This window comes from Homarus americanus, unplaced genomic scaffold, assembly GCF_018991925.1.
Source record: "Homarus americanus isolate GMGI-L3 unplaced genomic scaffold, GMGI_Hamer_2.0 scaffold51752, whole genome shotgun sequence".
In the NCBI taxonomy this organism is placed as follows: Eukaryota; Metazoa; Arthropoda; class Malacostraca; order Decapoda; family Nephropidae; genus Homarus; species Homarus americanus.
Genome location: NW_024754741.1, coordinates 41,802 through 59,372, shown reverse-complemented (window position 1 = coordinate 59,372; position 17,571 = coordinate 41,802). Strand labels below are relative to the sequence as shown.

Below are 17,571 nucleotides of genomic sequence, written 5' to 3'. Positions count from 1 at the left end.
TAGCTGCGTCAGTGAGGGTAGGAGGTCTTACATCCACGCCGGTGACCTCACCCGTTCCTACCGGGGACTGACCTGACTGTTCCTAGGCGACCTCACCTAGGTACCTTCTTAACCCCTCATAATCCGCCGATCGAAAGTCTGGGACTCTGACCATATTGTCATTGTTTTTCGTTTCCCAATTTAGGGTTAACCTGATTTCTGCGATCACTGTTTCCTAGTTCTTCCCCTATTATGATATCTCTGATAATATTTTCTTCATTAGTTAATACTAGGTCTAATATATTGTCACCTCTAGTAGGTTCAGTAATAAGTTGTTTAAAAAAATGTCCTGTACTGCGTCTAGGAAGTCTTCAGATTCATAGTCACCTACAATGTTGTCCCAGTCAATATTTCTGAAGTTGAAATCCCCCACAATGCTCAGGTTGTTGTATTGTGCTGCCCTACTCATTTCTTGCCATATGGGCTGAGCTGCTTCTTTCCCAAGACTTGGGGGGGCCTGTAAATCACTCCCATAATTAGTTTTTCTCTTCCGCAATTTCTACCCATACAGACTCGGTTCCTATTTTACCCTTTATTGAATTATTAATACAGCATTTTAGCGTATCCCTGACGAAGAGTGCGACCCCTCCCCCCTTCCTACCTTCCCTGTCCTTGTGAAAAAGGTTGTACCCTTCTGTGTGGTATTCTGATAAAAAGTTCTTGCTGGCCAGATTCATCCATGTTTCGGTGATTGCTATGACGTCTACGTTCTCGGTACATACAACCGCTCTCAGCAAGTCTATTTTATTTCTAACGCTCCTACTGTTTGTATAGTATATATTTAAACCTACCCATCCCTGGTCCTGTTTTACCCCTTGTCCTGAGTAACCAATTTTACTCCCCAGGACCTGCTTGTTTTTTGACTCCCTTTTACCCTGACCTCTCTCTACTGGCGAAACCCCTCCTTTGGAGTGACAATTTCACGCTCCAGGGATGCAGACAACGTCTTTACCCCCGCGCGAGACAAGTGTACTCCATCAAAATTGCCATAGAATGGTTGCCAGTTATCAATGAACGCCCAACCATCGCTTGCACAATGTTTTTTTTTCCAGTCGGCAATTTATAGCAATTGTCCTGGACAGCCATTCTCCTCCAACTCCTCTTCTAGGTAAGACACCACATACTATCGGGATCCCTCCCTATCTCTAACCTTCCCCAGCGCCTCCCTATACCTCTTGAAAAGTTCCTCATTCCTAACCTTTCCTATTTCGTTACCTCCTACACTAAGACACACTATTGGCTTGGTACCCTCCCCTGACAAAACCTTTTATCCTCTCGGCTACATGCCCTATCCCAGCCCCAGGAAAACGCACCCTAGTCCTACGTTTCCTATCTCTTGCACAAAAAATCCTATCTATGAACCTCACCTGGTTGTCCCCAACTACCACGACCTTACCAATGGGCAGGGTTTGAACAACTGCTCTTTTCTCTCCAGACACCACACCGTCCTGCCTCTTCTCTTCCTCCTCCTGCCTCCTCTCTTCCTCGCCAGCTTCCTCCAACACTTGGTAGGGGTTACTGCACTCCACACCCCGGTCAGCTTTCCTGAGTCTGACCCTAGTCCCCTTGGAGACAACCACTCTCCACGCTTGATCCTCCTGACTCTCCTTCGCAGGTGTCCTGCTAGACAGGACACCTACCTGAAGGAGTTCAGTCCTGAGGGCTTCGTTCTCCCCCTTTAAAACGTCTTATCTCTCTCCTCAACTGCTCCAGCTGACTTAACAGAGTGGCCAGGGGGTCGTCTTTCCTCACACACCGTCCCTCTTCCCCCACAACACAACGATCCACGGCGGCCATTTCCTATGGTCACTAAAACGAGTGCTTAGGGGCACGTCCTTCTCCAAGCTATGTCACCACCTACTTATTCGTAATAATTTAGATTTATATACTGTACGCTACCCACGGTGGCGGGGTCTTGTGACTAGGCTTGTCGCAGGTGGATATTAAGCTTGAAAGATAGGTTACATAATGTCGGGAAAGACCTCAGTAGCTCCATTCCATCCCCTGATCATGCCAGGTAGCTATCAAGCTCCACCAGTTGAGGAGTTTGTGGATGATTGCTGCCTCCATAGTGACAGAGTCTGTTGAAGACTCGCCGCGAATTGTCCCTCCAATTGGGGTGTGGCTGTGGAGACGTCACGTTTCGAATTGATGAGTAGCTGAATTCTTCGCACCACGTAATATCTGACGGGTGCTGGGGGGGATACACTCAGTCTCACACATGTGTATAGATACAGGCTTTATATCTAAGACGAAAAAAATCTTTAAAACATTTTGGAATCACAGCATCTTTGAAATTTATTTTAGGTACAGGTGTATGCAAAGAACAACTGACGCCTAACAGGAAGACCATGTCCCTGAAGGAAAGGTGGGGGAGAAGAGAGGGGATTCGATGGGGTTGGGGTAGGTGGGAATAATAGGGTAGGTTAGGTGAGGTGAGTGGTCAAGGTGCTAATGGACATAAGAAGATCAAAGGGAAAGTTCCCTGTCATGGCCACTCCCGCCTGACCTTATGTCACCTCACCTCACGAGATCCCTAGGTTTGTGACCGCGTGGTGTCTCCCCACACCTTACCCTTCACGGCTCTACCCATACCACCCTCCCAATTAAAAAAAAAAACCACAATTATTTTACTATGAATAATAATTAATTGATTAATTTAAAAATATACATATTTTAGTTTGCATGTAACGAATAGCGATTTTTTTTTTCATTTGTAATGGGGTAAAAGTATTAGAAAACCATACTGAAGTAAAAAATAATGAACTAAAATATTTGTAGTGCTTTTTCAAAAAGTAAATAGCAAAAAAGTTACTTGAGTACAGTACTCAAGTAAATTTATAGTTACTTAACAACTCGAGGTGTTTCTATAATATCGGTGCAACTGTGACCATTACACCACGACTAAATCTTCTTGTCTGTGTATCGCTCTTGTCTACATTGTCGTCGAAGTTTACTTTCATCTCAACGAGGACGTCATTGATGTTTTCAGCGTTCTTAAGTTGTTCAGACTGTCCCCGGTCGTCAGACACTCGGACGAAGGATGTGACATCCTTCGTTACCCATTCTATATCTAAAGAAGTACAAAACCTCTTCAGGACGAGAAGGTTCAGCTTCTCAGGAGGACTGGAACATTGGAAGCCTCACAACTTTCAATTGATCCCAGTTGTGTTACTTGTGAAGCATGTCTACTCTCTGTTGTTGTTGTTGAGTTGTAAAGAAATCCGTTTGCTCTGAAAATGCAAGAAGATGTAGCAGGAAGTGAAGTTTGGAAGTGGGATATAAAGTGGGAGATTTGATAGCAGGTGGAATATCCACAGTTTAACTTGTCTTACGTTTTTATGTACAGTCACTGGCTAAAGGTTCAGCTCATATGTACTCATAATTAAAACAAACTCAGTTTCTTTATGTTAAATATCTTTATATATTTATTTTATTTATAAATTTCCATAAATTATTTAGCTGTGTTTAAAACCTAATCATTCTTCATAAGCCTGTTTACATTAAAATTATTTTACATGCAGACAAAACATTCTGTTCTTGATCGATTTAAATTGGTAGAAAGAATACCATGTGCCGTGTGTTTCTGTAAACTTAGTCTGGACCGATATTAACCGATGGTAATATACAATTCAGTTGATAGCTTCAACAACATACAATTTGTCTTTTACTTTTTCTTATTCTACAATCACTTATCTTTCATCAAGTACTTTTTAGAGATGAAAACTCTTTCTAAATGCTGATAAATATTCTTAAGAATTATATGATTCTCGTGTCATGGGATAAGATATTTCTTTTTATGCATTTTCTCAAGTGTTACAATGATTTAATACTTCAAAACTATTTCACAGAGTTTATTAATTTTATTGTTCACACAATATTTCAGGTAAGTTAACATTTCAAAATAATGTCAATATTTAAACGATACTTTTACAAATAAATCCCCATTCAGGATTACTGTACATTCCATTCTCTTTCCACTGTCTAATCGTTACAAAGGGGTAACTCAAATACTGTAGCTCGTTACATACTTCTATTCCACAAAAATATACACTTTGCAACATCGAAAAATTAAGTTTTTGTATTATATTAATTAAAACAAAATCGGTTACATTGTAGCGTAGTGTATGTGGCCAGTTGTCAAATTTCTCTTTGTTAGGCTCACATACTGTACAGTGTACATACAGTATGTACATGTAGGAGATCTCACAGTAAGGATGGAGGTGAGAAGGGAAACTTACTATGGCGTTTTATATATATATATGTACAATGCAGTGCTAGGGAGTTACTGTGTGGTGTGGAGCTTGTTGAGAGGAGGTCTTGTCTGTTTGAGAGCATCTAGCAGAATCCTCTTCTTGGCTTTGGAGTCATGAGTTATGAGGTGAGAGAAGATTATTAGGGGTTGAAGAAAAAGTGGTGAAACTGAAATACAGTAGGAGTAGAAAGAATCTGGGCTCAACCAGATCGCTTCATCTTTCCTATTGGTGTTTTATCTTTGTTTTGCTCCCTTGGGTCGTCAGACCTTTGTATTAATACTGTATTGGTTTATTTATATACAATGGTGGGCACGGTTCCGCTAACCGCTAATTAGCGAAGCTAACTTTTTCGTTCGCGGATTAGCGTTTTTGCTATCTTTGGAAACCATTAGCGGACCAAGTAGCTTCCGCTAAATTTAGTTCCGCTAACTTTAAGTCCGCTAACAAAATTTATACATGTTTGTTCCTGATTGTTGTAAGCGTGTGACGCCGCGACGCGTGTCTCCAACAGCCAGTCAGGCACTCTTGGCTGACTGCATGTTAGTACGTGTAAACGTGACAAGACATGATTTGTCGACGCCGCACTGCAGCAGCTGAGCAGCATTGTGTAATTCCGCAGTTCTGACTTCTGTTCACTTACGACGTTGTCACGTTACAGACAGTCTAAGCAGTCTTACAGTGTCAGCGACAGCAGCATACGTTATTCGCTTATTGTTATGGAAGGTGAAGACTGTCAGTGTATGTCGAAAGAATCATAGAACGTAATTGTAAACTAATGTATAATTTCATTTCTCATTTATTTGTTAATTTAATTCGGAATTTTTGTGTCAATATATTTGGTTATTCTTATAAGTTCATAACCAGGATGTCATCCAAGGTGTGCGCCAAACAAAATTTTCTAAAAACTTACTTTGCATTAAAGTTTAGAGTTTTCTGTTTATTTACATGACTTGACCAACAATAAGTTATATAAAAATGCACTGGTATAATGTGTATGTGGTTGGTATTGCATATTTACATGAATAATGAATAAGGCCGATAGGTTGAATGAGAATGCAAATTGATTATTTGTGAAATTGTGTACAGTGTACACCTTGATAAGTTGATCATCATCTGATCTTGGTATGATGCTATTTGCTACCTATGCTATACAGTACTATAGTTTTTGGATTCGTTTAATACTTTCTGTCTTGTCATACAGTAAATATAGATTATAAACTGTATGTTGAAACTCGAAAGTAAACTAATGTTTAATTTCATTTGTTCATTTAATTATTTGTGTACACCTTGATCATCATCTGATCTTGGCATGCTATACCTTTTTGGAAAGCTCTATGTCTAAGCTACAAGACAACATATGAAAATTTCAGCTCTCTAGGTCTGTTTTTAAGGGTTTTAGAGCCCCCCGTCCCCCCACAAAAAAAAACGAAGCATATTTCAATTAATAAAAATTAGCGGTTAGCGTTAGCTTCCGCTATTTTCTTTAGCTGTTTAGCATTAGCGAAGTTAACTTTATAATTAGCAGATCAGCGGTTAGCGAAGCTAACTTTTCGTTTAGCTATGCCCACCACTGTTTATAGAGTGCCGCTTATTATACATTTTTTTACTGCAATGGAGTTAGTGAGCCCTCCCAGGTCCTTGTGTAGCTTGGAGGGTAGTGACATTTTTTTACTGCGAAGGAGTTAGTGAGCCCTCCCAGTTCCTCTTCATGTACATACATAAGAACATAAGAACATAAGAAAATAAGGAGTCTGCAATAGGCCGGTTGGCCTGTGCATGGCAGCTCCTGTCGAGAGTTACTACCACTCTATCATCCATGAATCTCTCTAGCCTCCTTTTGAAACTTTCCAGAGTTCCCGCACTTACTACAAAGTTGCTAAGCTTGTTCCACTCGTCCACCACCCTATTTGTGAACCAGTTTCTTCCTATCTCCCTCCTAAACCTAAACTTATCCAACTTGAATCCGTTGCTCCGAGTCCTATCCTGCTCGGATATTATAAGAACTTTATCTATATCCCCTTTATTGATTCCTTTCACCCACTTAAATACTTCTATCATATCTCCCCGCACTCTTCGTCTTTCTAGGGAATGCAAGTTAAGTTTCTTTAACCTATCCTGATATGGAAGGTTTCTAAGTCCCTGAATCATTTTTGTCATTCTTCGCTGCACCGACTCTAGTGAATTTATATCCATTCTATAATAGGGGCACCAGAACTGAACCGCATAATCGAGGTGCGGCCTAACTAGCGCAAGATATAGTTGCAATAAGACCTCTGCACTCTTGTTACTTACACTTCTAGATATAAAACCCAATACTCTGTTTGCCTTATTTCGAACATTAACGCACTGTTTTCTAGGCCGTAGGTCCGGGCTTACAAGTACCCCTAGGTCTCTTTCACAAGTCGACTTCTCTAGGTTGATGTTGTTCAGGCTGTATACATTATAAGTATTTGTTCTTCCAATATTAAGTACGCTGCACTTGCTGGTGTTGAATTTCATTTGCCATTTTTCAGACCACCCCTGCAGTTTATTTAGATCCTCCTGTAATGCATTTGCATCCTGCCCTGGAATTAATTTGCCGCCCTATTTTGGTGTCATCCGCAAACTTGCTTATGTCACTGCTGATCCCAGTATCTAAATCGTTTATGTAGATTATGAACAAGAGTGGGCCTAGTACTGACCCCTGGGGAACCCCACTGGTTACACGGCCCCACTCAGATTTAACACCATCTACGCTGACCCTCTGCGTTCTATCGGTGAGCCATGATTTTATCCAATTTAAAACTTTCCCCTCGATACCATGAGCCTTAATTTTTCTCAGAAGCCTCTGATGCGGTACTCTGTCAAATGCTTTGCTAAAGTCTAAGTAAATAACATCGTAATTTTCGTCATTATCTACTACCTCGAAGACTTTCCTAAAAAACGTTAGCAGATTTGTTAGACAAGATTTTCCCTTTGTAAACCCAGGGGAAAGAGGTTCAGGGGAAGGATAAAGGGAGGATAGAAGTGAATTTTAGGAGAGAACAGGTGCAGTGGCTAAACACCGCTTGCGTGAGGGGGTAGGCAATGTGCCCGGTAGGTGTAACAATCATAATCAGGACGAGGCAGAGGGAGGGCGGAAGCAGGACCGGGCAAGCAAAGGGCCAACGCGGGTGCTCTGGTTGTTGTCATAGCTAAGGCAGTGTTGGCAAAGCGGAGGAAGAACCGCCCCGCCACGGCGGCGGCGCAAGCCGAGAAGCGCAGGTGGACGGACGCACAGGCCACACACGATCAAAGTAACAGAGAAGGTGAAAAAATGGAAATGTAGCTAGTCGTAGGGTTGTTTGGAGAAAGATGAAGGTAAAGTCTTTGAGCTATGTCAAAGAGGAACGGAGTGAGTTGGAGGAAGGGTTTTGAATCTTTGAGCTTGAAATGTCAAAGTATTCATAGTAAGGAAGGATGAGCGTATCGTAGGAGAGTTTTTAGTAATAGCAGGAGACAGATTTGAGCTTTTTTGTCAAATTATGAACGGAGACGAGAATGAGATATAGGTTGATTGGTTTCAGTCTTGAGTTAGGTCGATTTTATTGAGATTGGATGTCACAGAGGTTGGGTATGTTTGATTTGGTTCTGAGAGTTGTAGGTCTTTGAGCTATGTCAAAGAGAAATGGAGCGAGTTGGAGGAAGAGTTTTGAATCTTTGAGCTTGAAATGTCAAAGTATTCGTAGTAAGGAAGGATGAGCGTATCGTAGGAGAGTTTTTAGTAATAGCAGGAGACAGATTTGAGCTTTTGTCAAATTGTGAACGGAGATGAGAGTGAGATATAGGTTGATTGGTTTCAGTCTTGAGTAAGGTCGATTTCGTTGACAGTGGCTGCCATAGAGGTTGGGTATGTTTGATTTGGTTCAATTCTAATTCAGCTCAAATCAACATACCACCGCCACCCCCAACCAATCCCCAAATACAAACTCCCCTCCCCCACAACCAATCCCCCGCCAGACAAAGCCTCTCATAATACTACAACTCTCCAGAACCTCTTCATGGCTGTTGTTGTTGTTGTTGAGATTGTCGGACCGTAGTCCGACACGGGCCTTTGCCTATAGGCGGCCCGTTTGGTTGTTCCGGCTGGAGCTCCTGGAGCAGCCAGACCGGATTGGGATTGGAGGTGGTCCCACCTGCAGATTGGAAGGATACTGGAGGTTGCAAGTGTGAGCGGACCCCCGATCAGTGGACGCTTACCACCAACCCCCACTCTTGGACGTGGTCAGTTTCGGAGTGGCGCGCCCCCCGAACTGGGGTCCGCACTTGCTGGGAGAGGATACTTTCTAAGCTATCTGGGTGGTGGGTATCGTGTGATGACCCGGAGAAGGTTGTGAATGTGGTCTGTTTGGGCCTTTCGGGTTAGAGTGGCCGCTGGTGTTGTGTGTGCTTCTTGGGAGATTTGAGTTCTGTTTCGGAGGCTTTGTGTGACTTCGCAGTCGAGGAGATAGTGTTCAAGTGGGTTGGCTGCTGGCTCCTGACAGTAGGTGCATTCCATGACGTCATTTCCGATCATCTGCCAGGAGCACTTGTACCCTAGTCGTAGTCGATGAAGGCTGACTTGGGTTTGTCTTGGTGTTTTCTTGTCAGCGAAAGGTGGTTCCCCTTTTGTAGCCGCCAGGTACCATTTGGCTGATTGGGAACCAGCGTTGAATGCGTGAAGGAAGCTCTTTTTGATGTGGAGCTTGCTAGTCTTTCTGAGGTGATTCTTGATCTGTTGCACACTTGCTGGAACTTGGATGTGTACGTTACTAGAACGTGTAGCTGCCTTGGCTGCTTCGTCTGCCACGCCGTTTCCTCCGATCCCTACATGACTGGGAATCCAGTGTAAGACGACTGGGCGGTTTTGTCTTTGGAATTCCTGTAGCTGTGCGAGGATCGAGGTTATGATGTGGACGTTGTCTCTTGGTTGACTGTGTTGCAGCGCTTGCATGGCCGATTTCGAGTCCGTGTGAATTATGATGGACTTGTTGTGTTGTGTTGCAGCGTGTTGTAGGGCCTTTGAGATTGCTACCAGCTCTGTTTGTAGGGTGGAGCAGTCATTAGAAAGTCTCCATCGGAGGGTCTGACCTTGGGTGTAGAAGGCCGCTCCGGATGTATGATGTTTTGGATCCACCGAGCCGTCTGTGAAGTATGATGCTGCATCAGCCGGTGTCTCGGTGGCTATGGCTTCCAGAGTTATTTTTTTGAGGTCCTCCTTCTGGAGGTTGGCTTTACTATCGCCTAGGTCGGTAATTTTGAATGTGGCTGGTGGAGGGCTCCATGGTGGAGGAACTACGTAACCATTGTCTCGTGTGTCTTGGTTGTTCTTGACGAGTGTTTCTGCTTGCAGGTGTCGGATGACCTCGCTTGCCTCGTGCGACCAGGTGACCCCTCGCACTCTGTGGTCGAGGTGGAGGGAGGCACTGATTCGAATTTTGGCAGCTGTGGGCTTATCTGATCTACAGATTTTGGCGAGGAGACAGGCTGTCACCTGCTTGACTCGTACTGCCAGGGGTGGTAGTTCGGTTTCCATTTGCAAATTGCAAATTCTGGTCCACATGGGTGCTCCGAGCATGGTCCTGAGAGCATTATTTTGGATGACTTCTAGCTTAGCTATCTGGTCTTCTCTCAGTCCAATGAGTGCTGGAGCACTGTAATCTACCAGCGATCTGATGGCGGCCGTGTAGTAGGCTTTGAGCACATGAAGGTTTGCTCCTGCGGTTGTGCTGGTGAGCGACCTCATTATATTGTGTCTGCTCTTCGTCCTGTGCCTGAGATACTCGAGTTGCGGCTTGAAAGTGAGTTTCTGGTCAAACCAGATTCCAAGACACTGGTGGGTGTTGGTCCAGACTACCGGCGTGTTTTGTATGGAGAGCATCTTGTCTGGTGTGTCTGTGCAGATGGCCATCGCTTTCGACTTGGCTGGATTTATCTTGAGTCCAAGTCTGTTGCACTCCTCTTCTATAAGTTGGAGTGTGTGTTGCGTGTTGGCTCGTCTGTTTGATCCTCTTACTATAACCTGTAAGTCGTCTGCATAGCATAGGAGCTTGGCTGTTTGTCTGAAAGGAAGTTTGACAAGATTTTCCATCAGGACATTGAACAGCATTGGACTGAGGATGCCTCCTTGTGGGGTTCCGTTTTCATGGACCCTGTAGCTTGAGGTGGCTCCCTGAAAGTGTACTCTTGCTTCTCTCTGTGTGAGGTAGTTCTGGATCCACCCCAGCAACCTTCCTTTGACGCCTTTTTCAGCGAGCGTCGTTGTAATGGCCAGTGGATTTGCTAGTTCGAAGGCCTTCCCCAGGTCGAGGAAGACCACCAGAGCTGGTTTGTAGTCCACTGTGCTGAGTATCTCGGCGATGTTGCTGCCTGTGCCGGTGTTCTCGGTGTAAGCAAAGATGTGAGGGTGTGGGCTGCCTACTTTCCACTTGAGTCGGTTGAGAGCCATTCTTTCTCCCGTCTTCGCTATGAAGCTGAGAAGGAAGATGGGCCTCGGTTTGTCTGGTTCTCTGGACTTCGGAATGGGCTGTATATCTGCCTTCTTCCATTCCGGTGGGAGTCTTTGTGCTGTCCACGAAGCATTGATGAATTGTAGCAGAGCCTCGTGTCCGGCTGTACCGGCATGGGAAAGCATGGAGTAGGTTATCCTGTCGGTCCCTGGTGCTGTGTCCTTGCTTCGTTTTAGCGACTTCTGGAGTTCTTGCTGGTTGAAAGGTCTGTCGGTGTCATCTTCACTGTTGCAGGCCTCTTCGATCATCTGCAGTCTGACCTGTCGCAGACGCCGTTGTGTCTCCTCCGCCTGTCTCGGGAGGTTTTTCGTTGCTGCTCGGTCAGAGAACAGTTTTGCAAGTCTTTCGGCTTCCTCTTCTGGGTTGGGATGGGTTGGTGGTGGTGGTGTTGCCTTCCCAGATGCCCTTCGGATCTGGGCCCACATCTTGCCAAGGGAGGTGTGCTCGTTCAGTTCGGAGCACCACTTGAGCCAGCTTACGTTTTTTATTTCTTCCTTCTCTTCCCTGGTATCCTTAACTATGACTTGCAGGAGATGTCTGTTTGTTTCCGTGGGATGTCTCCTGTAGTTTCTTCGGGCCATGTTCACTCTGTGGTTGAGTTCTTTCACCCTGGGACAGTAGTACCAGTAATCATTGTACTGTCTTGATGTGGGTTTTGTTTTTGGGATAGCCTCTTCTGCCGCTTGGTGAAACGCCTCGACCAATTGTTGGTGGAGGGTTGTCTCATCCACGGGTGCTGCGCCGGCCGGCTGTGATTTTTCGCGCCACTTAGCCAGGTGTGTCTTAAAGAGTCCCCAGTCTGCCTTTTGGGTATTGTATCTCCATCTCGGCGGGGGTGAAGTGGTCGCTGGTCAGCGTGGGGTGTAGCTGCCAGGAGGCCGAAGGCTGTAGTGCACTGGAGACGAAGGTTAGATCTAGCCTTCCTTCCCTAGTGTGTGTGGGCTCTCCGGAGTTCAGGAGGCAGATCTCGGGTGTATCTTGAAAGGTGGTGTATAGGTGTAGGCCGTCTTCATTTGTGGGGCTTACCGAGCTTAGGAAGGGATGATGTGCGTTGAAATTCCCTCCTATGAGTGTGACGTGGGCAGCGGCCGAAGCAAATAATTGAGTCACCTCCAGTGAGCCCCTTGGGTTCTTGTAGATGTTGTGATCAGTTAATTCCCGTTCTTGGGGGGTTACTTTGACGGCCTGTGTTTCGATGTTTTCCCCACATGGAAATTGCTGCGTGACCTCGGAGGAGGGTATGCTTGACTTGACCAAGATCATACATCCTCTTGTTGACGCCTGCGTGAAATGCCTCCTGTATGTCTTGTAACCACTGAATTTGAAACAGTGGTGTTCTTGTAGAAGTGTTTCTTGTAGCAGTATGATGTCAAGCTTGTCCTTGGCTGCTGCTTCTTGTAGGAGGTGTTTCTTGTTTTTAAAGCCCTGAGCATTCCATGTTAGGATGTTCAGGGTGCTGATGTTTTCCACCACTGTTTCATCGGGAACTTCTGGTGGTCCTCGATGGAAATGTCCAAGTCCGATTCCAACTGGATCAGGTTCATATCTTCGTGTTTTGTGGTTTTTGCCTTCTGGACCGTGGTTCGGTTCAGGGGAGTTGAAACGTCTAATTTCTTTCTGGGAGCTGTCGGTATCTTGGGTTCTCTGGTGGCCTTCTTCGGTGTAGAGTGTACCTCGGCTGTCACTCGTGTGAGGACCGGCGTGGCTTCCTCCACTGAGGTGGCTGGAGCTGTGGCGACTTGCCCGAGGACGCTCCCCATGAGTATTTGGAGCTGTGTGGGTTGGATCTTGTGGCCCAGTAATCCGGCTAGGCCCTCCGCGAAGGTTGTCAGTACCTTGGCTAGGTCTGATACGTGTATCATTCCTTCCGAGGCTTGGGGTATTTATACCATTCTGCCGGAAGTGAGCAGCGATGCTGATTGGCTGAGGTGATGGCGGTAACTGGCCAATCACCGCGCAGTTCGAAAGCGAGGCTTGGTCTAAGGAACTCGCCGCAGGGTTGCCTGTTAAGCGACAAATCGGCAGTTGTAGGGGAGAGTATCCACTACAACATTACACCAGGTGTCAATAGACACCCATCGACTTAGCTTGCTGTGGCTTCTGAGCTGCTCATCAACACGGGGGGAGGAGGGAGGAAATTATCTTGCTTAACAAGGGACATAAAGGTAATTTGCCTACGCTACGGGCAGGAAAATAACGGGCATAGACCAGAGGCAAGTAATTCAACCAAATTGCCTTCCTAAAGTGCTATATAATATAGGTCTAGTGCTATATGGGAAACATGGTAAGACAGTGATCGTGTGAACCCATTGATGAATAGGTAGCTAAATATCAGGGGTAATCTTCACCTCCAGGACGGTTAGTTATATGAATACAGTAAATTTATGAACGAGTTTGTTGATGACAGAAGTGTTATCGTTCCTTCTTGATGATGGGTGCTGGAAGGAGTGTATGGTGTTACGTATAGTGATGTTATCAATACTGAACTTTTCATTATGAAGGTTTGAAAACAGAAATAGTAAAATTTTGTTGGTGATAAAGCCTAAAAACGTTGGATCGAAAACATTCAGTGGTCGGTACAGGCACCAAATGAAAATGAATATCAGTACCTACAATTAGGTGTGATATCTTTCACTGGAGTAAAATTATAGTGATTAAATGAGTAATTAGATATCCGATTAGATAAAGTTAAAACCTCGGTTTAAGGAAACGTTTGCCCCCACCACCGAATCCACACTTTGTAGGTTAAACTGAACGAGACAGTCGCCTATATTGATGCTTGTGTTCTGTTTGTTATATACAGCATAATATATATGTATGTGTGTGTGTGTGTGTGTGTGTGTGTGTGTGTGTGTGTGTGTGTGTGTGTGTAAATCAGATAGGAAGAAATATAATATAGAGTAAATATAGAGCAAGAAAAAATATATATATGATGTAAATCTCGATAAAACCACGTTTCCATTGTGGATCTACATGAAATATAATGTAAGAATGAATGAATTTTGTGGTAGGGAGATTGACCCAGTCTAACTCTGGTTATTCCACACAGTCGAGGACATGATCCGAGAGGTGGACATCGACGGAGACGGACGCATCGACTTTGAAGGTGAGAGCCGGAAGGAATTGTGAGTATATGAGAAAATGGGATTAGACTGGGGTTAGGGGAAGCTGAACAGGTCTTAGGACGAGTATTACATTGAAGGACAGAGGAAACAGGGAACAAGTAGGGAGCAAAAGAGGGGCTAGGTATAGAGAGGGAGGCAAGGGCTTATGCAGAAATAGACATAGGGGCATCCAAAGAGGAAGAGAGAAGTTAAATAGAAGGGGGAAGTATCGATGGAGTAGAGAGCTCAGGCTCTCAACTGGCTCACTCATGTTAATATTATTATTATTATCGATTCTGTATCTGCATTTTTCTGGTTAAATAAACCGTTTCAATATCAACAGAGATGGTGGCAGGGTTCAAATAGAAAGGCAAGCAGAGGTCATGTTACCGGAGACCAGACCAATGTAGAGAGGGAGATAAGGGTTGTGTAACGAGGAAGGCAAAGTCATGTATTGATGGAGGTAAAGTCATGTATAGAGGGAAGCAAAGTCATGTATAGAGGGAAGCAAAGTCATGTATAGAGGGGAGCAGAGTCGTGCATAGAGGGAAGCAAAGTCATGTATTGATGGAGGCAAAGTCATATATTGATGGAGGCAAAGTCATGTATAGAGGGAAGCAAAGTCATGTATAGAGGGGAGCAGAGTCGTGCATAGAGGGAAGCAAAGTCATGTATTGATGGAGGCAAAGTCATATATTGATGGAGGCAAAGTCATGTATAGAGGGAAGCAAAGTCATGTATAGAGGGAAGCAAAGTCATGTATAGAGGGAAGCAAAGTCATGTATAGAGGGAAGCAGAGTCGTGCATAGAGGGTAGCAGAGTCGTGCCTAGAGGGAAGCAGAGTCATATTTATATAGAGGGAGGCAGGGACAAATGTGGAAAGGGGAGGTTAAATAAAAATGGAATAAGAATCATGTAGGGAGAGATGCCGGCGACCTAAAAACGGGAGGAGGGATCAAGCGGTATGGGAGGTTGTGTTGAAGTGCACGGGAAAGAAGAAACGTACAAGAGAGAGACGGGTGTCAACAGAGAGGGAGACGGGTGTCAACAGAGAGGGAGACGGGTGTCAACAGAGAGGAAGATGGGTGTCAACAGAGAGGGAGACGGGTGTCAACAGAGAGGGAGACGAGTGTCAACAGAGAGGGAGACGGGTGTCAACAGAGAGGGAGACGAGTGTCAACAGAGAGGGAGACGGGTGTCAACAGAGAGGAAGAGAACAGAGTGTCAACAGAGAGGGAGACGGGTGTCAACAGAGAGACAGGTGTCAACAGAGAGGGAGACGGAGTGTCAACAGAGAGACGAGTGTCAGCAGAGAGGAGACAGGTGTCAGCAGAGAGGAGACAGTGTCAACAGAGAGTGTCAACAGAGAGAGACAGGTGTCAACAGAGAGGAGACGAAGGTGTCAACAGAGAGAGACAGGTGTCAACAGAGAGGGAGACAGGTGTCAACAGAGAGGGAGACGGTGTCAACAGAGAGAGACAGGTGTGTCAACCGAGGGGGAGACAGGTGTGTCAGCAGGGGAGACAGGTGTGTCAACCGAGGAGACGGGTGTGTCAACCGAGGGGAGATGGAGTGTGTGTGTCAACCGAGGGGGAGATGGGTGTGTCAGCCGAGGGAGACAGGGTGTGTCAACCGAGGAGATGGGTGTCAACCGAGGGGAGATGGGTGTGTCAACCGAGGGAGATGGGTGTGTCAACCGAGGGGGAGATGGGTGTGTCAACCGAGGGGGAGATGGGTGTGTCAACCGAGGGGGAGATGGGTGTGTCAACCGAGGGGGAGATGGGTGTGTCAACCGAGGGGGAGACCGGGGTGTCAACTGAGCTAAGGGTGGTAATATAGAGTAAAGTTGGCATCCTATAGGAGGACAGGCAGCAGACGGGAGGTAGGGGCCACGTAGAGAGGGAGGACAGCAGTCAGGTAGAGACAGAGAGAGGGGGGGGGGCAAAATTTAAGTTATAAACACAAATTGCTGCAGACATACACTCATGAATACAAGTATACATATACACACATACATACATACATACATACATACATACATGCATATATGCAGAGATACACTAAAGCACACGCGTACAAACACACAAACACATATTTGCTAATGTTTACAAATACACTAATCGATGGTGTCGGTATGGCTTTTTGTGTGTTTTTTAAACGTAGCAAATGATTCGGTTGTGCTGCAGTAAACAACTTGATACTGTATTTCAGAATTTGTGAAGGCCTTGGGCGAGAATGACGATGATGACGATGATGAACCAAGAGATGACGAGGACGAGGAAGAGAAGAAGGCAAATACCCCATAGAAAGAAGATCAAAGATTGTTAGTTGTTAAGAAAATGTTAGGAAGGTTAGGTAATAATAGTTGCTGCACAGAAGTCATATTTAGAAAAAATATATTAAATGTGGAACTGCTTTAGTAAAGTTATCATGAGGTTCAGATACACACTGTTATATTATTTAAAAAGATGAGTTAAATATTTGCATAAATAACTTTTAACACTGTTTCCAAGCGAAAAACTTATAACAAATGTTTCCTGGCCATTTACTGCAATATTTATCAAGTACAACCAATACCTAAGACAATCAATTACACTGAACTTTGTTCAGCTCACTAGCAACGTAATTTTCGGCTTCTACTGTACATGATATCTATTGACAGCTTAAGGAATATTGAGGGCGGCAAAACATTCTTCTTTAGAAAATATAACTGTGAACGTATGAAAAATCTTGAAATCCAGTAGAAGTGACAGTATATTGCAATATGTTCTTAATGTATAGATAATACCCATATGACCCCACCCTCACCGGTAATAGGCAGAGCTCTTTCTAGTAACATTACAGAGATACAAAACATCACAGACTCCTTCATCCGATGTCACTCGTCGTTCTAATTACTTTATCAAGTATGTCTATCCTCTTAAATAATTTAACACCAAACTTCCGACTCGTGTACACACACATCAGCATCTGAGTTATACTCTTTTTACTAATGTTCCTATTCTAATTCTCTCAAATTTACCAGGATGTTAAAAATATTTTATCTGACCCTGATCAGCTATTTACCTGGCTGTCCTTTCAGATCAATATACATGTTTCCTATTATGTGCACCCCATTCACTTAACAAATGTTTCCTCCACTTCCAACTTTTGTTCTCATGCATCCAGAGTCTGTGCTTCTCACTCATATATTATTGTCGGCTCAACTAGTAACCTGTATGGTTTCATCTTTGCCGCCTTTATATAGATTTCTCTATAAATTTCACTCGGATATTCTATGATGTAATTTGTCATTAAATTTTCCATTCACTTTTATAACCATTCAAAGACGTCTGAAATACCTAATTTCTTCCATTTAGTATTTATTTTCACCACTTTGCTTTATTTAAATATACCTAATTTCTTCCATTTAGTATTTATTTTCACCACTTTGCTTTATTTAAATATATTATTGACTTCCCCCAATTACAATATCTTTCGGTGTTGTTCACTATTCATCACAACAGTGTCACCTCCTGTTTGCATCCTTTATCCCTATTAATAATACAAAATTACCAAAATTCACCACTCTTACTTCCACCTCTCTCACTACACCATCCACGAAAATATTATATTATCAGGTAGTTATTATACATCCGTCTCGTAGGTCTACCGAGAAACACAGCC

At 44.2% G+C, this 17,571-nt stretch overlaps 1 protein-coding gene across 1 annotated transcript in view; it reads left to right on the top strand.

The window, feature by feature from the left end:
- Window positions 1-17,313, top strand: part of LOC121856107 (calmodulin-A-like) — a 122,379-nt gene extending 105,066 nt beyond the window's left edge. The window contains exons 6-7 of the mRNA XM_042351432.1: window positions 13,851-13,907; window positions 16,117-17,313. Of these exons, the coding sequence (XP_042207366.1) occupies window positions 13,851-13,907; window positions 16,117-16,211 (152 nt within the window). The 3' untranslated portion in view covers window positions 16,212-17,313. The remainder of the gene's footprint in view (window positions 1-13,850; window positions 13,908-16,116) is intronic.
- The last annotated feature ends 258 nt before the right edge of the window (window positions 17,314-17,571 follow it).